This window comes from Podarcis tiliguerta (assembly GCF_965153285.1).
Source record: "Podarcis tiliguerta genome assembly, chromosome: 13".
Lineage (NCBI taxonomy): Eukaryota > Metazoa > Chordata > Lepidosauria > Squamata > Lacertidae > Podarcis > Podarcis tiliguerta.
Window position 1 is genome coordinate 12,134,932 of NC_139546.1, and position 22,725 is coordinate 12,157,656.

Sequence of the window (22,725 nt, forward strand, 5' to 3'; positions counted from 1 at the left end):
CAGATACCCTGATTAGCTACCAAGCAGCTCAGCCTATTAGTAGACAGGGTCATTTTTTTGAACGTTTCATTCTTTGTATGTTGTTGGCTTTCTGTGACTCAAAGCACAAATGGCCTTTTCAGCACATTTTGTGGAAGTGCTTCCGAGTGACAGCCTGTGAAATATTGCGTCAGAGGGCAGGGGGAGCCCAGAAACTTCCCAATATTGCACATGGTGAAGCAAAAGATTGCGACTTTGCTGGTGACAACATGCCTAGCTGAACATTCTGAAGGCACGCATTTTTTAAAATTGTCATTTAGTTCTGTTCTGAAGCTTTTTCTTGCGCTAATAGTACGTGCCAGAGAATAGCATGTTTAAAAGAATGTTTGTATATATAAAAAAACAACCCAGAAGTTTTTCTCTTGGGAATTATAGGGATAAAAAAGGAAAGGTAAAGGGACCCCTGACCATTAGGTCCAGTCATGGCCGACTCTGGGGTTGCGGCGCTCATCTCGCTTTATTGGCCAAGGGAGCTGGCGTACAGCTTCTGGGTCATGTGGCCAGCATGAATAAGCCGCTTCTGGCGAACCAGAGCAGCGCATGGAAACGCCGTTTACCTTCCCGCCGGAGCAGTACCTATTTATCTACTTGCACTTTGATGTGCTTTCGAGCTGCTAGGGTGGCAGGAGCAGGGACCGAGCAACGGGAGCTCACCCCGTCGCGGCGATTCAAACTACTGACCACCTGATCGGCAAGTCCTAGGCTCTGTGGTTTAACCCACAGCGCCACCTGCATCCCTAATTATAGGGATAGGTAAAGGTAAGGGTACCCCTGCCCATACGGGCCAGTCTTGCCAGACTCTAGGGTTGTGCACTCATCTCACTCTATAGGCCGGGAGCCAGCGCTGTCCGCAGACACTTCCGGGTCATGTGGCCAGCGTGACAAGCTGCATCTGGTGAGCCAGCGCAGCACATGGAACGCCGTTTACCTTCCCGCTATAAAGCGGTCCCTATTTATCTACTTGCACCCGGAGGTGCTTTCGAACTGCTAGGTTGGCAGGTGCTGGGACCGAATGACGGGAGCGCACCCCGCCACGGGGATTCGAACCGCCGACCATGCGATCGGCAAGTCCTAGGCGCTGAGGTTTTACCCACAGTGCCACCCACGCCCCACATTATAGGGATAGAACTACCTAAATTGTATAGAAATTTATTCATGTATGCGACTGCAGTGGCAAGAATGATAGTTGCCCAAAAATGGGAAGAAGAAGAAGTCCCAGCAAAGGAAGAATGGATACAAAAACTTATGGAATATGAAGAAATGGTGAAACGTACCGGAAGAATAAGAAATCGAGATAACAATCTTTTTATGAAAGAATGGAAATGGTTTTTGGAATATTTACAGACAAATTGTAAACAGATAAAAACACTGGCAGGATCATTGTAATAACCTGCAGCTACGTAAGAGTATATGTTTAAAGAAGATAAATAAATGAGTAAGTTAAGTTAATTTGGATATGCAGAAGATACTAAAAATGAATTTAAGGAACCGCAGAAAGAGGGGGAAGGAAGTCTAGTTTTAAAATATGAAAATGACTGTAAAATCAATGAAATGTGTATATATATGAAAAGTATAAATAAAAAATTTAAATGGAGAGAATAGCATGTCTATTGCTGGGGGAGGGCATCCTTTAGGTGGCAAGGGAAAGAACTGTGCTGCTTTCAAAGGTGTGAGTGTTTTCTGAAGGTGCAACAGCAAATGAAATTAAATATTGTGCAGCACACAGAGATTTGATTGAGATGTGGTCAAATCACAGCGACTTGCTCTAACATAGGGTCTATTTGAGGATGAAGGGGGCCCTCCAACACCCTCCCCCCAAATATAGACTGTCAGCAAGTGAATACCGTATTTTTTGCTCTATAAGGCTCACTTTTTCCCTCCTAAAAAGTAAGGGGAAATGTGTGTGCGTCTTGTGGTGCGAATGCAGGCTGCACAGCTATCCCAGAAGCCAGAACAGCACAAGAGGGATTGCTGCTTTCACTGCGCAGCGATCCCTCTTGATGTTCTGGCTTCTGAGATTCAGAATATTTTTTTTCTTGTTTTCCTCCTCCAAAAACTAGGTGCGTCTTGTGGTCTGATGCATCTTATAGAGCGAAAAATACGGTATCTTATTATAGCAGCCACCCACACACTTACTTCCTGCCTCTGATTTGGCATGTCGGCAACCACTTTGCATCCGAGTCTCCCATGCCTAATCCAGAAAATTGCCATAATTACAAGCAAAGCAGACAGAACGAATGACCAGGGAACTAGTGACACACAGACCTAGTGAACAGGGAACTAGTGACACACACACACAGTTGCACATAGAGGAAGCAACCAAACTGGCCCAGCACCGGTGATGAGAAAGCGACCTAGCTTAGGCACTTCTGACACCACGTCGCCACTCTCCAGCGCTCAGTATCTGCCGCCGGAGGCAACCGCCTCACTCTCCCTAATGATAGGGCTGGCCCCGCTGGTTAAACCAGAGTCTCAGCCCTGCGCTGGCTCTGAGAGGACGGACAAGCAACAGTCTGCCCTGTTCTCTCCATGAATCATTCCAGAGCGTCGTACTCCAGATGCAAGAGCTGTTTTTCTCCTCTTGCGTTTCATGGGATTAGAGCCGATACGTGGCGTATTTAACTGATAAGCAGAGTGTGGAAATGTTTGTGTTTCCTGACTCTGGCTGGCTGAGGCTAAAGAGCTGCAATCTCTTCTTTGGGACACACCCTCCGTCTTAGGGCCAGACATCCCGACCACAAAACTTGGGCGCATCCTTGTGTCAGCCAGCCCTGAGGATTTGGCAGGAGTTCAGCGCAGGTTCAAGGAAACGGCACATTTGTACCTTAGGGATGACTTGCACTGGAATGGAGGATCAAATTCCCTAAACAAGAGTCTTCTGGGCATGACCTAAATATTGCAGACACTCCCCTGAAGCCTAACATTGTGCTATAGTTCTTTCTTTTTTAAAATAATTTTTATTGATTTTAACATATAAATTATAAAATGTACCACAAAACTTATCACTTATACAGTCTTTTTAGACTTCCATCAGCACCTCTGATGATCCACCGTTTTAACCACTTCTTCTGCATTTATTAACTTTATATTGCCTTTACATCTCTTAACAAATCATCCTTCCCCTTCTCCATTTTTGCAATACTTCCAATAATACTCCTCACAAAACTTCTTGCAAACCTACAAACGTCGTCTGATCTTCACAAATACTTTTCAAATAGTCCGTAAATTTACTCCAGTCTTCCGTGAATTTCTGGTCCCGCCGGCTTCAAATCCTTCCTGTTAGTTGATCTAGTTCTGCATAGTCCATTAACTTCATCCTCCATTCTTCAATTGTCGGTAATTCTTCTTGCTTCCATTTTTGGGCCAATAATATTCTTGCTGCTGTTATTGCATATAAAAAGAGCTTATATTCCTTTCTATTTATATCACTCCCAACAATGCCCAGTAAGAATGCTTCTGATTTCTTTATAAATGTACATTTTTTTCATCTCATTATATATCATCTCCCAGAAGCATTTCACCTTTTTACATTCCCACCACATGTGATAAAATGTTCCCTCTTTTTCTTTACATTTCCAACATTTATTACTGATTTTATACATTTTCGCTAACTTAACAGGTGTAATATACCATCTATACATCATTTTCATCACATTTTCTTTTAGGGCATTGCATGCAGTAAATTTTAAACCTTCTTTCCATAATTTAACACAATCACTCAGCTGTATATTATACCCAAAATCTTTGGGCCAGTGAACATTGCGCTATAGTTCAAGGGTGCCCTTCTGCATGGCAATAATACAGTGGTACCTCTGGATACGCACACCTCCAGGATGCGAACGCAACAAACCTGGAAGTATTTTTCTGGGTTTCGCCATGTACGCATTCACAGAAGCAGTCCCTCCAGATCAGAGCTCCAGAACGGATCCCGTCCGCAACCAGAGGTACCACTGTAATGGGACGTGGGTGGCACTGTGGTCTAAACCACTGAGCCTCTTGGGCTTGCTGATCAGAAGGTCAGCGGTTCGAATCCCCTCGACAGAGTGAGCTCCTGCTGCTCTGTCCCAGCTCCTGCCAACCTAGCAGTTTGAAAGCACGCTAGTGAAGGTAAACAGCATTTCCGTGCACTCTAGTTTCCATCATGGTGTTCTGTTGCATCAAAAGTGGTTTAATCATGCTGGCCACATGACCTGGAAAGCTATCTATGGACAAACACCGGCTCCCTCGGCCTGAAAGAGAGATGAGCGCCGCAACCCCATAGTCGCCTTTGACTGGACATAACTGTCCAGGGGTCCTTTACCTTTTTTACCTTAATGTATTAATATTGGGGGGCGCAGGGGGTGTTGTGGATTAAACCACAGAGCCTAGGACTTGCCAATCAGAAGATTGGTGGCTTGAATCCCCGCGATGGGGCGAGCTTCCGTTGCTCGGTCCCAGCTCCTGCCAACCTTTACCTTCCCGCCACAACGGTACCTATTTATCACGACTGGACCTAATGGTCAGGGGTCCCTGTACCTTTTAATAATATTTGGAAGGTAACGCAGAACAACTAATAGAGCAGAATAATATGAGGAAGGTCCTGTATGAATCCACCGCTATTGCACTGTTATGCCAATGTCACAGGAACATCCTGGTCAGTAAGCACACAGTTCAAAGATTCAATGGCGCCTTGCATCCTTCCAGCAACTCCTGCAGCCAAGCTGGTGCCAAACATATTGCTCTGCTTTCCTTTGAACCACATCAGCGAGGCCAAGATGGTGGTCTTGTTGTCTGGGCAGCTCAGGACCTCCATACGCACTGCCCGGGCTCCCACCCCAGGGAGGTCACTTCAGGGCTGCTAACTCAGCGGTTTGGCTTCACCTCCAAAGGCATACTCCATTGTCTCTCAAGGCAGATAGATGCCAACAAAACAACAACAACCGTAAAATTAAGGTGGGTCTCCGACTGGTGTGGGACGCGAGTGGCGCTGTGGGTTAAACCACAGAGCCTAGGACTTGCCGATCAGAAGGTCGGCGGTTCGAATCCCCACGACAGGGTGAGCTCCCATTGCTTGGTTCCTGCTCCTGCCAACCTAGCAGTTCGAAAGCACGTCAAAGTGCAAGTAGATAAATAGGTCCCACTCTGGTGGGAAGGTAAACGGTGTTTCCGTGCACTGCTCTGGTTCACCAGAAACGGCTTAGCCATGCTGGCCACATGACCCGGAAGTTGTACGCCGGCTCCCTCAGCCAATAAAGCGAGATGAGCGCCGCAACCCCAGAGTCGGCCACGACTGGACCTAATGGCCAGGGGTCCCTTTACCTTTACCTTTTACCGACTGATGTGGTCTACTTACTCCATGGTTGGCAACCTTTTTTTGGTCCGAGGGCCAGATTTTTATCTGCTCAATGATCTGAGGGCCAAGCAGGCGGGACCAAAGAGCAGTGCTGTAAATAAATCCCTTGGCAAAGGGAAATGAATCATCTTTGCTGGGTGCAAACAAAATAACAATCCAAACACAGGCCACAATCCTCTAGCTTCTCTAATCCTTTTTTTTAAGGCGCCTGAGTTAGTGGTTACCACCCACCTCTTGCAAATGCTGGGAATTAATTCGTACACTGTGCCAGAAAGGAACAGAGAAGATAAGTAGTTTCTTTTGCAAGTGGTGAACCAAGGGCCTTATCAAGTTCATCGACTGAAAGTACACTGGGGTGTTCAGCATGCTTTTTACTGCGGCTGTTAACTGGAAGGAAGAGCGATCAAGCCGTAAACAGTAGCCTCTCCCTCGTTCTCCCATCCTTCAGCAGAGGCTAGAAAACAGCAGGTCAAAAAAGGTAAAGGACCCCTGGACGGTTAAGTCCAGTCAAAGGCAACTATGGGGTTGCAGCCGCAAGGCTATTGATTGCGAAAAACTGGGAAAGTGGTATTATACCGACAAAAATAGAGTGGCTTGCCAAATTATTGGAGTATTACAATATATCCAAAACAATGGGGGAAATTGGAAGGCTCTCAAAAGAGAAGATAGACAGGGACTGGAAGGTGTTTAAAGGATACTTGCAAAACCATATTGAAAAATCAGAACTCCTATTAGAATAAACAAGTTCCGTTTTAAATACAGGAATACTAAATAAGATGGATAACAATGTGTAATAGAAATTGTGTCCCACAATACCAAATACATATCCATAAAATACAAATTTCTCTGAATCTCGAGGCTTCCCCCACCCCCATCCTAGCCATGGGTCCTATTGTCAACATTTCCAACTGCACATAATTTCATAGTCTGTGTTTTGTATCTATACGTATTGCCCATAGTATTTGTTACATTACAAGTGACATTAAAACCCTGCTAATGTTTTTGTTGGGATGCGGGTGGCGCTGTGGGTTAAACCACAGAGCCTAGGACTTGCCAATCAGAAGGTTGGCGGTTCAAATCCCCGTGATGGGGTGAGCTCCCATTGCTCGGTCCCTGCTCCTGCCCACCTAGCAGTTTGAAAGCACCTCAAAGTGCAAGTAGATAAATAGGGACCGCTCTGGCGGGAAGGTAAACGGTGTTTCCTTGCGCTGCAATGGTTTGCCAGAAGCGGCTTAGTCATGCTGGCCACATGACCCGGAAGCTGTACGCTGGCTCCCTCGGCCAATAAAGCGAGATAAGCACCACAACCCCAGAGTCGGCCACGACTGGACCTAATGGTCAGGGGTCCCTTTACCTTTACCTTTAATGTTTTTGTCTGCTTACAGTGGTCTGATGCAGCATCATCTAACCTCCCCACAAACAGAATGAATGCTCATGCCATTGCCAACGTCGTCTAATCTCCCTAGAAACAAATTGGGATGAATGTTCAAGGGATTATCTGGAAATGTCCTGGGAGAGAGAGAGAGAGAGAGAGAGAGAGAGAGAAAGAGAACGTGTGTGTGTGTGTGTGTGTGTGTGTGTGTTTAGCACCACCACCACCACTGCTTTTTTTAGCCTCAGTCTTAGGGCAGGCTAAGGGAGATGTTGTACTTACTGTTTCCCATCCGGATGTCTCTCTTCACTCCACCAGCAACAACTGCCAATCAACTCCTTTTCCTTCAAGATAAAAGCGGCAGTGTTGAGCACTTCTGGTTTTTTTGTTTTTCAAAAAAGCATGTTTGCTCTATGAGGTTACAGTTGTTTCCTTTCCCCTTATTCTCAGGGGAGCTCAAAAACGGAGCCAAACATGAGATGCCTCAATAAGAAAGTGAGGTTTCCCTGCTCCTGCACCCCAAAACAAGCTGCGTTCTGTTACCCCCCCCCCCAGGAATGGGCGACTGTCGCCTTTAAGAATCACAAGAATCTTACCCAACCACAAACTGTTGCTTTTGCACAGCGCTCTTTAACGTGCGATGCCCCCAGGCAAGATTTGCAAACCAGGAACATGCTCAAACACCACGCTCTCTGTTTCTGGAGAAGGAGAGCCATGTTTCACTGTGTTCTAAACCACTGAGCCTCTTCGGGCTTGCCAATCGGAAGGTTGGCGGTTCGAATCCCCACAACGGAGTGTGCTCCTGTTGCCTTGTCCCAGCTTCTGCCAACCTAGCAGTTCGAAAACACGCCAGCGCAAGTAGATAAATAGGTACCACTGCGGTGGGAAGGTAAACGGCATTTCCATGCGCTCTGGCTTCCGTCACGGTGTCCCATTGTGCTAGCAGCAGCTGGCCACATGACCCGTGATATAGAGAAAATAGGGGTGGTTGGTTTTTGCTGCCCAGCTCCCCAAGGGACTGATTCTCCTAAGTCCATGATCAGTCAGAGACGAATGGATGGAGGTCAGGATGAAGTGAAAGCAAGGCAGATCTTTATTTCTCTTTTTGCAACAGAGTTTCCTCCTCTCCTGGCAAGGAGGCAAGAGAGACCCAGAATCCAGAAGAAACCTCTTTTTCAGGGTTTGCATTTTGGCATGGAGAAGAAGAACATCTACAAAAAGTCAGAAATTACACCACACTTCAGGTGGGGTTACTGTGGCTCAGGCAGGCGAAGGGGTGATATTCCTGAGGATTTAGCAAGTTTTGCATAGTTCCAGACACAGTTTACAGAAAACATTCACATTTGATAAGACAATCAGGAAGCCAGTCAGAGAACCCTCAATGCTGAGCATCTGAGCAAACAATGACAATTAATACCAAGGAGGCTCATAGATATAGGAGAGGAATCTCTTCAGGAACGTCCCCTGATTAATATCCGGAAATCGCTAAAGGAAGTATGGGAGAGATATAAAAATCTGTTGGAATCAGGGGTCCCACACTGGTTGTCCCCATTAGAGGTTATGTGTGTTAAAAAAACTAATATGAGAGGTAATTGGATTACTTATGGAGATTTAGTGGTTAAAGATGGAGAAAAATGGAGATTGAAGCCATATGAACAAGTAAAAGAATGTGTATTTGATTGGTTACATTATTATCAGATAAATGACATGTTTAAAAAAGATGTGAAAGAGAAGGGTTATATAGAAAAAGACTCAAGATTTCAAACGGAAATAGTAAATAATGACTGCAAAACAATTTCAAAAATGTATAAAATGTTATTGGAATGGTATACGATGGACGAGGAAGTCAAGTCGGTAATGATTCATTGGGCTAGGGATTTTGGGTACAATATATATTTGGAAGACTGGGGGAAAATATGGAACGATAACTTGAAGTTTACAGCATGCACTACGTTAAAAGAAAATGCGATGAAAATGGTATACAAATGGTATATTACACCGGTTAAATTAGCAAAAATGTTTAAAACTAATAATAAGTGTTGGAAATGTAAAGAGAAAGAAGGAACTTTTATTCATATGTGGTGGGAATGTAAAAAAGTGAAGGGGTTCTGGGAGATGATATACAATGAGTTAAAGAAGATGTTAAAATATAGTTTTGTAAAAAAACCAGAAACTTTCCTTCTAGGAATAACGAGAAATGAAATTAACAAAAAGGACTGTAAACTCTTTCAGTACGCGATAACAGCAGCGAGAATATTAATAGCCCAAAAATGGAAACAGGAAGAACTACCGACTTTGGAGGAATGGAGAATGAAGCTAACGGACTATGCAGAACTGGATAAGTTAACTGGGAAAATCAGATATCAACAAGATCACAAGTTCATTGAGGACTGGGAAATTTTTTTGGAGTATTTGAAGAGTGTATGTGATGAGCAAACAACGCTAGTGGGTTTTAAAGAAGCTTTGTGGAAAAAAAATAAGGAATATTGCAAAAATGCAAACAAGTCTGTTAAGATATTTATTTATTTATTTATTTATTTTTTAAAAGGTGATACTAAATTTGAGGAATGCGTAGACAAAATTTTAAATACGGATGATTGTCAGAGAAGTTGAGGGAAGTCCAAAAAATTGAAAATATGTTAATTGGAAATTTGTATGATTGGAGATATTTGTGCAAAAATTTAATAAAAAATATATTTAAAAAAAAAAATGCTGAGCATCTGAGCAAACCATGACAATTAATACCAAGGAGGCTCATAGATATAGGAGAGGAATCTCTTCAGGAACGTCCCCTGATTAATATCAGACAAGGGGGATTAAGGAGGCAGAGGAAATATTGAGAATCTTTTTTTTAAAAAAATAATGTTTATTAACAGGCCAATCAAATCACATTAATTCCAAATCACATTAATTCCAAATTACACAGCCAAATTTTAAAATTTTTGTTGGGGGTACCCATACTTCGAGCTCCGAAAGGGATCCAAACACACAGTTCTGTCCAAATAGTATTCACAGTTCTAGTCCATCTTCTCTTTGTTCTTTTCCTCATCTTCTTGTTTTCTTTATGATCTCTGATAGTCTCCTCAAGCGGGTTGAAAACAAACGTTGTTATATCCTGTGTGGATTTTACACTCATCCAAGAGCCATATCAAAATAGACAGACGTCATTTCAACACCTCCATACAAAACGTTTCCCACAGTCTGTCCTGATTTCCACAGGCCTGCCGCTCTCATAAATTTTCTCAGGGGGCCCTGCCAGGCCGGCCTCACATTCCGATATAGTAACGAGCCATAGTCCTCCTCCCCCTCAGTCCTCCTGCGGGCAGGCCTGCCATAACAATCTCTTTTTATGACTGTGTCACAAAGAACTTTCTTGATGTTCCCACACGCCATATCTTTGATTAGTAATTAATTTCCACACAGTTCTTACTCCTCCTGCTTGTGATCAGTAATCGTGATGATTCTTTCTTAGGGGGAAGGGTTATTGGGTGCTCACATAAGACAAAAAAAGAAAAGTCCCCCCACCCCGCTTTTCAGTCTCGCTCCGACATACCAATCCTCTGATGATTCTTCTTCTTGATTTATTGTTGTATCCAGCCCGTCGCTCCACATCCCAGAGATCCCTTTAATTAGCAGTCTTTACTCCCGATCTTCACTCGAAGTATGTGCATTTGCTTCTTTTCTAATTGTTTATTTTGAGCTGATGCAGCGAGCGCGTGGTCAGAGACAGCGTCCGGGAGAGCCGGACCCAAACAAGGGCTTTGTGCCTAGTGCCCTCAGCCCCTTATTTCAAATCCGGGGGTGATTTATGGCCACAGCAGGCAAGGCAGTGTTCCCCATTCCCTTGGGCGAACAAGGGAGGCTGCATATTCCCATATCAGCCTCTTAATTACCTCATGTGAGCCGGAGAGATGTCATTGTCGGCCATCTTCCAATGCGCCCCTAGCGGCCCCCTAATATGTTGAGAATCTTTAGGACATGGGTAGGCAAACTAAGGCTTGGGGGCTGGATCCGGCCCAACTGCCTTCTTAATCCGGCCCACAGATGGTCCAGGAATCAGCGTGTTTTTACATGAGTAGAATGTGCCCTTTTATTTAAAATACATCTCTGGGTTATTTGTGGCGCCTGCCTGTTGTTTTTACATGAGTAGAATGTGTGCTTTTATTTAAAATGCATCTCTGGGTTAGTTGTGGGGCATAGGAATTCGTTCATTTATTTTTTTCAAAATATAGTCTGGCCCCCCACAAGGTCTGAGGGACAGTGGACTGGCCCCCAGCTGAAAAAGTTTGCTGATCTCTGCTTTAGGAGAGCCAAGATGGCTTTTCGATTGCTCTCCTGCACTCTTTTAGACATGTGGTTTACTTATGCATGTGTGTTTTCCTTGTTGCAATTATCAACATTCATTCTATATTTGAGACCTTAGAATTCCTATAACAGACCCGGAAAGCTGTCTGTGGACAAACGCCGGCTCCCTTGGCCTGAAAAGCGAGATGAGCGCCGCAACCCATAGTCGCCTTTGACTGGACTTAACCATCCAGGGGTCCTTTACCTAACCTGACCTTTGGCTCCCCTGGGCAGTGTCCTCTGCTGGACACCCCAGCAACTTCTCCTGCCTGATTTTTGTGCAAGACATGCTGAAGCCCCAACCTCTTCCTCACAGACTTGTTTATCTGGCGGAGGTGGCCCATTTCGCTGACTGCAATGGGAAGGTGTTGGTTTGTGCAGGTGCCGCCCCCTGCCCCCCGCTTGCTGCCCCTGCCGAAACCTCACTTCGCAGGGTCTCTGGAAGGCTGCAAGAGGCCTCCAGAGGCCTTTGACCAATCTTGTGGGACTCTCGCGAGATTTCGCGGGACTCTCGTGAGATCTTGCCGGGAGCCGAAACTCACCGCAGCTGTTAATCCAACAACAAGGATCACCCATGAAGGCACCCTTTGGATTCTGCCACTGGCTGAGGGGACTCCCTCAGCCTGCCTCATGGGTGGGGCTGATCCTGTTATCTTCCCCACACCCCCAGTAACAATGCTTTCTGTCCTGCTTAAGTGTGAAATCTCTCTAACGAAGCAAAGATGAAGCCAAACAGCCACTTACTGCAGCGACAAGACAAAGGAACTCCATATTTCAACATGAAAATAATTTATTCTGTTGCACACAGGCAAACATGCTTTGACAGTGCTCAACATTTCTCGGTCAATAAATACATAAATAAAGACATCTCATGTGCAAATGTGAGGTTTCAGAATGGCATCTCTGCGTGAGGAATTCTCGTGAGGAAAACTTCAGGCTGTGCTTTGACAAACCATTTGAATAAATAAGATTCCCCCCCCAACTTAAATATGACTATAATAATAATAATAACAAAAATCTGACACAGAAGAATTCAAGGACAACAAATAATTACTTCAGATATGGCCATGTGAATAAATAGGTTAGAAACTGAGGGGAAAAACAAAATATCTGAAAGGCACTTCAGATATGACAGATATTAACTAAATAACATTTCATCCCACCCTTCCTCTGGTGCTTGGAGCATCACACACGGCTCTTTCCCCCTCAACCTCATGAGGTAGATTTGGCTGACAGATACGGACCAGCCCAAGGCCATAGGTTGAGTTTCATGGCTGAGTGGGGATTTGAACCCGTGTCTCCTGGTGTTGTAACTACTAAAGTGATCAACAGTAGGTAGCCGGCTCTCTTGATGCAGCTGTGTTAGCTTTGCCTGTGCCCCAAGGGACCAGGATTTGCCAATTTGTACTATAATAATGGCTTGGTGTACACACAGTTTCACCACTATTGCTACTGAACTTAGCAATACATTCCACTTTCCAAATCACCTTGACTTAACCACCTCATCTTCTTCCTGCTTCCTTCACAAGGCCTTCCTTTTACACTTCTTTTAAATACATCCTTACAAAGGGTTTTCTATCAGCAAAGTTGTAAAATAAATACATAAATAAGACCAAAATATCCCCATTTATAAAAGGCTCTTATATAAAGTAGGCTTGGTAGAAATGGCTCAGCTTCTTTCAGGAAGCAAAACAGTAGAGATTCTGAAAGTTTTTTCCTTATAGCTGGGATTCTGCATTGGCTTGAGCCCTGGAATAAAGGAAAATTAAGGAAAGGTTAGAAACAAGTCGACGGAATGGCCCGGGAGAACTGAAATGAGCTATTTTTTAAAAGCAAAAAACAGATGTTCAGTATCATTAAAGGTCTGGTTCAGTTAATGGGCAAAGCTGAGGCATGGGGTCATGTTTGCTAACGTCTGATAGGGTTTCAAACCTCTATTTGCCTTCCTGCTTTCCCCTGGGGAAACCTGATCTTTAGTGCGAAATTGGAACAAAAAGCAATTGAGTGTTCCACGGATTGTTGTTTGTTCTGTTTTAGCACCAAAGAGGGGGTTTTCTGGAGGAAAGCAGAGACAAAAATGTTCAGATTCAGGCCTAGAGAGCTCAGGACAAGCAGATGACCCTAATATTTCAGGGACTTAGCCATGGTCTGTGGCAGGGATGGGGAATCGGCGGCCCTGCAGATATTGTCGAACTACAGCCCCCCTCATCGTTGCCTGTCCTCGCTAGGGCTTATTGGACATCTGGAGGACCACAAGCTTGGTCCAGGGCTAAGGCAGCGAAATATCTCCTTGGTGTATCCCGTTTTCTTTTGCTAGCCATTAGAACATTATAGTTATTGATCACAGGGTTTATGAACATTTGTCTGGTTGTGGATGCAGCCTGCAAAGAGGGGCAGGTGAAGGATTTGGGGTATATCTGGAAGGAGAAGGGAGAATCAGACCCACGGGGACAATGGCGCCTGGAAGTTTTCTTGCACAAACCTAAGTGAAAATAAGCTTTGCAGCACAGTTTTAGGCATGTTTGAACCAGAGTCTCACTGTGCCCAATGGAGCTTACTCCCAAATATATATGTGTATAGCACTGCAGTGTTCTTAAAACCAGAAGAGACTAACAACTTACTTATCAAGGATGGCTTTGATGATCACTTTCACCCATCTAGCTGTGGGCTCCAAGCAGACTTCTTTCCCGTCCTTAAGAGTAGCACTGCAAGCAAAGGGAAACAGGAGGGTCAGGCATCTTCGTTGCAGAGTGTGATTTATCTGTTTATTTGTCTGTTTGTTTAGATTTATATAATAGCCTTCAATACATTCACGATGCAAGAACATTGACAAGAACCTAACTACTTGGATAAATGTCTTAAATGTGTGTGGGGGGGTCTAATCCCCTAGTAACCAACTTTTTAAAGAATGTCCACTTACAGTTTCAGGGGAACAGTTCACGATATCAATGGGCCTTTTCGCTGCAGAATGTCTTGATAGGTAAAGGTAAAGGGACCCCTGACCATTAGGTCCAACTCTGGGGTTGCGGCACTCATCTCGCTTTATTGGCGAAGGGAGCCAGCGTACAGCTTCCAGGACATGTGGCCAGCATGACTAAGCCGCTTCTGGCAAACCAGAGCAGCGCATGGAAACGCCATTTACCTTCCCGCTGGAGTGGTACCTATTTATCTACTTGCACTTTGACGTGCTTTCAAACTGCTAGGTTGGCAGGAGCAGGGACCGAGCAACAGGAGCTCACCCCGTGGCAGGGATTAAAACCGCCAACCTTCTGATTGGCAAGTCCTAGGCTCTGTGGTTTAACCCACAGCGCCACCCGCGTCCCGTCTTGGTAGACGGGGCTCTAAATCTAGCAAGAGAGAGACTCAAATTTGAAAAGCGGACTTACATGATTTCGACGTTCTTGCAGTGGGGTCCGCTTTGGGTGAGTTTGACATCTTGAATGTGTCTGGTCGGGATGAACGTGGAATGGGTGCTTATGCATTGGCAGCGCAGCTCGCTCCCGATCCGGGCCAGTGAGACACCTACGAAAGAGCAGAAGGATAGAAACCGGTTAAATGGGACAACTCTCTTTACAAAACATCTTTACACTGAACATCTGTTTCCCCCGCCCCCAAAGCACAACTTAAAAAGTTGCTTTTCTCTAGGCCTCTTTGACGCCATTCAGCTGGTAGTGCCTCCTTGTATTTTTAGGAGCTAGAGTCATAGAGTCATAGAATCGTAGGGACCCTCACCCCCTGCAATGCAGGAATCTCAACAGTAGGGTTAGCAGCTAATAATAATAATAATAATAATAATAATAATAATAATAATACATTTTATTTATATCCCGCCCTCCCCAGCCGAAGCCGGGCTCAGGGCGGCTAACAACACTAAAATAGTGCAACATTATAAAACATTATAAAAATTAATTAAGATCAAATTCAAAATTGATGGCAACCATAAACTAAAGTTTTGTAAAGATTGCCAAAGGAGGGAGTCAGGCTGCACCCTGACCAAAGGCCTGGTGGAACAGCTCTGTCTATTTAGCTACCCTAAACAGCGGACCGTTGCTCACAGGTTTCATTTTAATTGATGCACCAACTTAAACCGTTGCAGGTTTCATTTTAATTGACGCACCAACTTAGACATCATCAATAAAAAGCATTTCAATTTGGGGGAAGGCAATAGATACCTAAAAACCTAATAACTGCCTACCCTCCCTGAATTTATTTAATAAGCTATGCTACATAAGTGAAGATATGCCCAAAGGAACAACGTAAAACAAGGATGGCAAACATTTCTGTGGCTTTGAGGCTCTGTTTATCTTAAGCATTCTTCTATTTACTTATTTTTTAATAATATTTTTTATGGGTTTTACATTTAATCACTTTGCGTAACATCCTATTGAATCTCATTGGCTCCCATTCTTCTAAACAAGCTTGAGGAACTGTTTCTGCGTTATCAGCTATTCTATCCCCTCCTTATCCCTGTAGGATTGTGGTATCTGCGGTCGTAAGCGCAGTCCTGTGGGACTCTTTAAATAAAGTTCAGCGGGAATGTTTTGCTTACCTTCCGTCAGAGAGCTGGAGAGCACGAAAAGAGCCAGAACTGCAACAACAACCTTGGAGTTCATGTTGAGGCAAGGAATTTCTTTCTTGGCTGCCGTCCTGAAAGGCAGGGTGCTTGGAGTGCTTCAGAAGGTTTGTGTCTGAGCTCTGCAAGACCTGCTGCTTTTATACCATCTCACTTGCCCTCAAGTACCATGTTTCAACTCTGTCAGAGGAAATTCCCCGCGCAAGCAATTCACAAATGAGTCATTGGGAAATCTTGTGGTAAAGTCTCTTCCTATTGCGACTGAGTTCCTGCAGGAAGGAGAATTTGATCCAGCTTGGTGCCTTCTAACTCATTACATATTTCTAAATATTTGTTATCAAGTGAATACCATTTCTGCAGTTTCTTAGGGTTTGGGTTTTTTTTTTTTTAAATTTTTATTAGTTTCAATTCATTATACAACATCAAACATTAAAACAACAGCAAAAAACAACAACCGAAAAAAAGAAACAAAGAGAGAAAGAAAAACATTACATAACATAAAACACCAACAAATTAAACTTACAGTAACTAAATAACTAAATCACACAACAATAATTGACTTCCCTTCAACTCGGTTTCGGAATGTGTTACAAAAGATTTTCTATCTGCAGTTTCGTTTTCTTAAAACTCTTTGCGTCGCAAGCGTTATATCGAGCCTACTGTGATTTTTAGATTTTTTTACATCTGTTTCAATATATGTCATAAATTTATTCCATTCATTATTAAACTTTGTACCTTTTTGGTTTCTTCTTTTCTGTGTCATTTTTGCCAATTCTATATAATCAAATAGTTTAGATTGCCACTCATTAATAGTTGGGATTTTTGATGTTTTCCAGTTTTGTGCTATTAGTGTTCTAGCAGCCACTGTTGCATATTGGAAAAGTGTTTGGTCTTCCTTTTTAATTTCTTCTCCAATTATCCTGGTTTGGGGTTTTTTTTTATAAGGACCTGCACTGTATAGGGAAGTTTCAGAAGTGGGGCAAAAGGTGGGGGGAAATCCTTTTCCCCTTCCAGCTCTCCACAAAACTGTGTAGGGAACTGTGTAGGCTTTGGCTGGGGAGGGCGGGATATAAATAAAATATTATTATTGTTGTTGTTATTATTATTATTATTATTATTATTATTATTATTATTATTATTATTATCCTCTGCTGAACCTACTCATGCCTGGCACCTGCTCAATCACACAGAACATATAAATGGCTCCAGTTTCATAGGAACTCACACCATTTGGTTGGTATTTTCGCCCTAATGCAGCTAAAGGCAAGAGGAATATCTAGCCTTTCTTGAAGGCGAAATGCCTGCGGATACATAGCTGGGGAGGGAACGAGAAGGTGCCTCGTTTGAGCAATCCACTATACATTTTGGAAAGTGGTGTGTCCGTCCTTCTGTTCCCAATGGGTTCAGCCACCTCTCAAGGTATTGTCACCAATCTCAATGCAAACGTTACTGAGGTGAATTCGCATTTGGATTAGCAAGATTAGCAAGATGGCGGACGGAAACATGACTTTGACAAGACTTTGCCAAATTTTTGGTGCGAGGGGTCCAAACTCACCAATTACTCTACCCATTTAAAAATGGCAATATTTTTCGGTTTCTATAGATTCCCAAGCAGCACCGGGCACTCCCCCGCGAGTTTAATATAAAATATATCACATGCGTAGGCTGTAATCTGCACCGACTTCTTTGATAGTATCTTATATAATTGTGCAATTATACGTTGTGACGGATTGTGTTTCAGATTGATTTATTTTTAGCCTCTCTCTCTCTCTCCTTCCTTTTGATGGCACTCCCGTCCGAGGTAATTTCCCCTAAAGAATAACCGTTTTGACTCCCACGGAAAAGCAGATTTCATGAGTAGGCTTGATTGCTAGCGTGGGAGTGCGATGTCAATACAAGACATATCATCCCTATGAAGCTGCCCCACCCTTCTGACTGATTCTGTCTTGACAAAAACCATCAGATGCCTGAAAATAGCACTTGTGCTTTAGGGACCAGCTTTAAACAATCCTTGTTTTTTTGGCTGAAGCAAAGCGCAAGTATGAGTAATTCCACTGGTTCAGATTCATCCTTTCTCACCTGTGCCTTTGTTTGTCCCGTCCCCCACCCCACTGAGAGTAAAATTAGCCTTGGCAGTGATATTATACCCAGATTTTGTCCTGCTGAAACTACAGGCAACTCCCAACTGATGCGGGGCTCACGTTTCAGTGAAATCGTGAATATTTGATCCAAATGATTTTTTATTACTGTATTTTAATATTTTGTTGGAAGCCGCCCAGAGTGGCTGGGGAAGCCCAGCCAGATGGGTGGGGTATAAATAATAAACTGTTGTTGTTAGTATTATTATTATTATTCCCAATTATTACAAATCAAGCCAAATTAATTTAATTGGACTACTTGGACTGCTGCAGTGCGCTCTACGTGGGGCTACCTTTGAAGGTGACCCGGAAACTGCAATTAATCCAGAACGCGGCAGCTAGACTGGTGACTGGGAGCAGCCGCCAAGACCACATAACACCGGTCTTGAAAGACCTACATTGGCTCCCAGTACGTTTCCGAGCACAATTCAAAGTGTTGGTGCTGACCTTTAAAGCCCTAAACTGCCTCAGCCCAGTATACCTGAAGGAGCGTCTCCACCCCCATCGTTCTGCCCGGACACTGAGATCCAGCGCCAAGGACCTTCTGGCGGTTCCCTCGTTGCGAGAAGTGAGGTTACAGGGAACCAGACAGAGGGCCTTCTCGGTAGTGGCGCCTGCCCTGTGGAACACCCTCCCTTCAGATGTGAAGGAAATAAGCAGCTATCCTATCTTCAAAAGACATCTGAAGGCAGCCCTGTTCAGGGAAGTTTTAAATATTTAATGCTGTACTGTTTTTAACACTTGATTGGGAGCCACCCAGAGTGGCTGGGGAAACTCAGCCAGATGGGCGGGATATAAATAAATTATTATTATTATTATTATTATTATTATTATTATTATTATTATTATTTTTCTTAAAATCAGGTTTCCCGCTCCTGTTTCCAACATATGATCATCCTCATTTCCTCACATAGCCCCATCATTTCTTATTGAGGGTTCATTTCTCATCCTTCACCTGCCGTTAAACCATTCTTCCAGCTGACCACTTTTTCCTCCTTACAGACAGCGCCTCTGTTACGTCTTATAAATATAAAACCCAGTTCACGTGTGTAATCCTTCATCTACATTTTTGTTTCATATACATTTTTGTTCCAGACCAGGTGTGCTGGGAGAGTTAATTACAGTGGTGCCTCGCAAGACGAAAAGAATCCGTTCCGCGAGTCTCTTCGTCTTGCGGTTTTTTTTGTCTTGCGAAGCAAGCCCATTAGCGGATTAGCGCTATTAGCGCTATTAGCGGTTTAGCGGCTATTAGCGGCTATTAAAGGCTTAAGGGATTAGCAGATTAGCTGCTAAAAGGCTATTAGCGGCTATTAAAGGCTTAAGGGATTAGCGGATTAGCTGCTAAAAGGCTATTAGCGGCTTAGATCAACTGATAAGCGGCTTAGATCAGCTGTTAGGCGGCTTAGCCATCAGCTGTCAAGCGGCTTAGCTAACAGCTGTTAAGCGGCTTAGGGGCTTGGGTAAAAGGGGGGGAGGGGAAAAAAACCCCAGGAATCGCAAGACATTTTCGTCTTGCGAAGCAAGCCCATAGCAAATTCGTTTTGCGAAGCACCTCCAAAACAGAAAACCCTTTCGTCTAGCGGATTTTCCGTCTTGCGAGGCATCCGTCTTGCGGGGCACCACTGTACTATCTTCCATTGTTCAGTTCTTTGCTGTGTTTATCTGGATGGTATAAGGTCACCTGTCCACTGTTCACAGACTAGCATACAAGCTGCAGCCATATATAATTCAGAGAGTTCACATTGAAACTCCGCCATTAAATTCTGCTCTGGAGTTCTTCCTTGGCACACAGTTCAAAACAAGATTTTTCCTCAAATTTAGCCTCTTTGCCCCCACCACTGCATTCCTCCAACAGCACTCCAGCCCAGTCCAGAAACAGTTTTAAATAAATAAAAATAAAGAAGTTTTAAATAAAGTCCATTCAGCCTCAGTCGAGGGGGGCAGGCATAGGAAAACCTTGTTAAATTCCTTGTTGAGCATAAATCAAAAACAAACAGAATAACATAGCAGCGGCTACACACGTTTCTTTCATTGTGCAGGGGAAGACAAGGAAAAAGGAGACTATTTGAAAACCATAAGAAAGCACAAAGCATCTTGTAATCCCCCTTCCTTTCCCGGCTGTTGTAAGAATTCTCAAGCTTCAAAGAAAACATTCAGATACCATCAAAGAGCCAAGCCCAGTCCTTTCGGCAACTGACTGATTACAGCCCAGTCCAAGAGCGCCTCTTGGTTAATGCCAATTGTCCGAATTATGGAGGAACCAATCATGCCAGAGACAGAAGCTTGCCCATGGCAGAGACACACTCCCAGGTTGCACCCGTTCTGCCTTTCAAGTTGGCAGGCTATGTACTAGAAAAGAGTACAGGAACGGACTGATAAAGGAGAGAGCTTTGTTTATACAGCTGGGTTCCTGTTAAACATTTGCTTAAGTGCTCAAGTTAATGGTTTTTAGCTAATGCACCCTTGGAGGAGGAAAAATGGGGATTTTGGGGCCCATTTCAGACTGACAGCACAGTCAGATTTTACATTTGGGAAACCCATTCCTTCATATATACCCAGTCTTTTTTTTAAATTAAAAAGACTTCTGACAAAACGAGTTTTCCAATCATTCTCATTGTACTGTTTATACTGTTGTTGTTTTCTTCGCACAGTTTTATATTCTATAGTATTGTTCCCGTCTACTCCACAAATTGTATTTGTTGTGTTCACAAGTATCACTCAAGTTCTGCTAATATGGTGTGGTTGGTACAATATGATCTTATATAATCCTTAAATATTCTCCATTCTTCAAATACTTTCTGGTTGAATACTCTTCTTAACTCTTTCCGTCAGTTTTGCTAGTTGTAACTATTCTAACATGAATATCTGCCAATCTGTAATTGTCGGGTATTGTTTCATTTTCCCACTTCCTCGCCACCAGAATTCTTGCTGCTGTGGTGGCATACATGAGCAGTGGCCTTATGTCTTTTTTAATTTCTAATGGTAAAATGCCTAAAAGAAAGATCTCTGGTGTGTTTTTTAAAGGTGAATCTGAATAATTTCTTAAATTCATTGTAGATATTATCCCAGAATTCTCCAATGATTGCGCAAGTAGTGGTCTTTCCTAATACAATACAGAGACCTGCCAGCATCTAATCGATCTTACGGGTGTCACTGAGACACAGCCCTGGGCTCCATCAGCGTTAGTACAAGTGAAAAGAACGGAATAGGTAGAAGGGTGTGTCAGGTGTGGCAACCATACTGCTGGGCACTCCTACATTTTAATCTTGGGTGCATCATTTCCCCCCGAGACTCGTTACGCTGGCAAGTATCATCAAAACAGGGGAAAGCAGTTGCTAAGCCCATAGCTTTATCCAGACATCCAGTTCCTCCAAAAAGAGACTTGGCACCAACAGAATCAACATGCTCTCCAAATCCTCTTTCAGTACCGAAGCATTCGTGCCATAAAACTGAGGTAAACAAAATCTGCTCCTTTTCCCTTAGAGCAGGTATAGAGTTCTTAAGCGGGTTCCCTATCAGTAGGAGAAAATAACAGAGGCCAACCAGAGAATATTGAGAAGCAAAGCGGCTAGTATCTTTATTAAACTGTTTCAACAGGGTCCTCACTCATCACATGAAGGAGGGAGGAGGAACCCATGACTAAGCCACTTCTGGCGAACCAGAGCAGCGCACGGAATAGCCGTTTACCTTCCCGCCGGAGTGGTACCTATTTATCTACTTGCACTTTGACGTCCTTTCAAACTGCTAGGTTGGCAGGAGCAGGGACCGAGCAACGGGAGCTCACCCCATTGCGGGGATTCGAACCACCGACCTTTTGATCGGCAAGTCCTAGGCTCTGTGGTTTAACCCACAGCGCCACCCGTGTCCCAATAACTTACCTTAGAGACCACTATAAACAGTCGAGCTCTTTAGCAGGATTTGAATAGCACTTGTAATGTAACAAGAACTAGGAATACATGGGATATCAAAACAATCGTAGTGACTTAAAATATGCAGCAGAAAAGGATTAGTGACGAAACCCATGGAGGAGTGGGAGGAAGTCCAGAAATTTGATTGAATCTTTGTTGGTTTATCTTTTTATTGTTCGGGATTTTGAAAGTAAATTTTAATTTGTAAAACTATAAAAGAAAAATAGAAGCATCAATCACGTCAGAGAAGCTGCCAGGTGTGAATTGTCTAGTGTGCTGAAGGGGAGGAATCCCAAAAAGGTTAGTATAAAAAATAATGACGATAAGGAAGATTGATGAACCTGTGGTCCTCTAGATGCTCTTGGACTCCAGTTCCCAGAATCCTTAGCCAGTAGCCATGCTGGCTGGGCCTGATGGAAGTTGGAGTCCAGCCACATTTGGATGGCCACAGGTTGCCCGCTGATGACGATAACACCTAGTTAATGATATATCCTTGTTACAAAACTGGCTGCACAGTTGTCAGCCAAGATCCACACCCAAGTCTAGGTAGGTTGAGAACTTTCCAGCTGCTCTCATGCGCTTGGAATGCAATGGCGCATATGAGCCATAATTGTATCACCTCAAGCAACTCATTTCGGAAAGGTAATTTCAATTATAAATGAAACATCAAATGGTTCTGAGATCTTTTGTGGGAAGCGGTTCAGGCCCAGACCTTGAGATTGCCCTTTGAGGCCCTTCTTTGTGTACCTCCTGCACGAGTAGTCCAGCGGGTGGTAACACAAGAAAGGGCCTTCCTTGCAGTGGCTCCCCAATTATGGACTGCACTCCCCAGGGAGGCACGCCTGGCTCCTTCACTGTATACCTTTAGGTACCAGGCAAAACCCTTCCTCTTCAACCAGGCCTTTAGCTGATTTCCTTCCTATAGCCTTTTAAATGTGTCTGGTTGGGGTGGAGAAGAGAGGTTATGGGCTAGTTTTGTTTTTGTTCTTGGTTTTTTAAAACCTGTTTTGTTTATATTG

At 43.7% G+C, this 22,725-nt stretch overlaps 1 protein-coding gene across 1 annotated transcript; it reads right to left on the reverse strand.

Moving 5' to 3' along the window:
- Positions 1 to 11,859: 11,859 nt before the first annotated feature.
- On the reverse strand, positions 11,860 to 15,857 carry LOC310662446 (interleukin-8-like). The gene is made up of 4 exons (XM_083409374.1): positions 15,637 to 15,857; positions 14,474 to 14,609; positions 13,709 to 13,792; positions 11,860 to 12,836 (listed from the first exon to the last, which is right to left on the reverse strand). The coding sequence occupies exons 1-4, from the start codon at positions 15,698 to 15,700 to the stop codon at positions 12,806 to 12,808; spliced, it is 315 nt and encodes a 104-aa protein (XP_083265500.1). The 5' UTR covers positions 15,701 to 15,857; the 3' UTR covers positions 11,860 to 12,805.
- Positions 15,858 to 22,725: the final 6,868 nt, after the last annotated feature.

Bases quoted from the DNA above. Each gene is read 5' to 3' on its own strand.
- LOC310662446 (XM_083409374.1), bottom strand. From the start codon at position 15,700: ATGAACTCCAAGGTTGTTGTTGCAGTTCTGGCTCTTTTCGTGCTCTCC. The intron at 14,610-15,636 runs GTAAGCAAAACA...GCTCTTTCGTAG, and splicing joins CTCCAGCTCTCTGACGGAAG to GTGTCTCACTGGCCCGGATC. The intron at 12,837-13,708 runs GTAAGTTGTTAG...CCTTTATTCCAG, and splicing joins ATCAAAGCCATCCTTGATAA to GGCTCAAGCCAATGCAGAAT.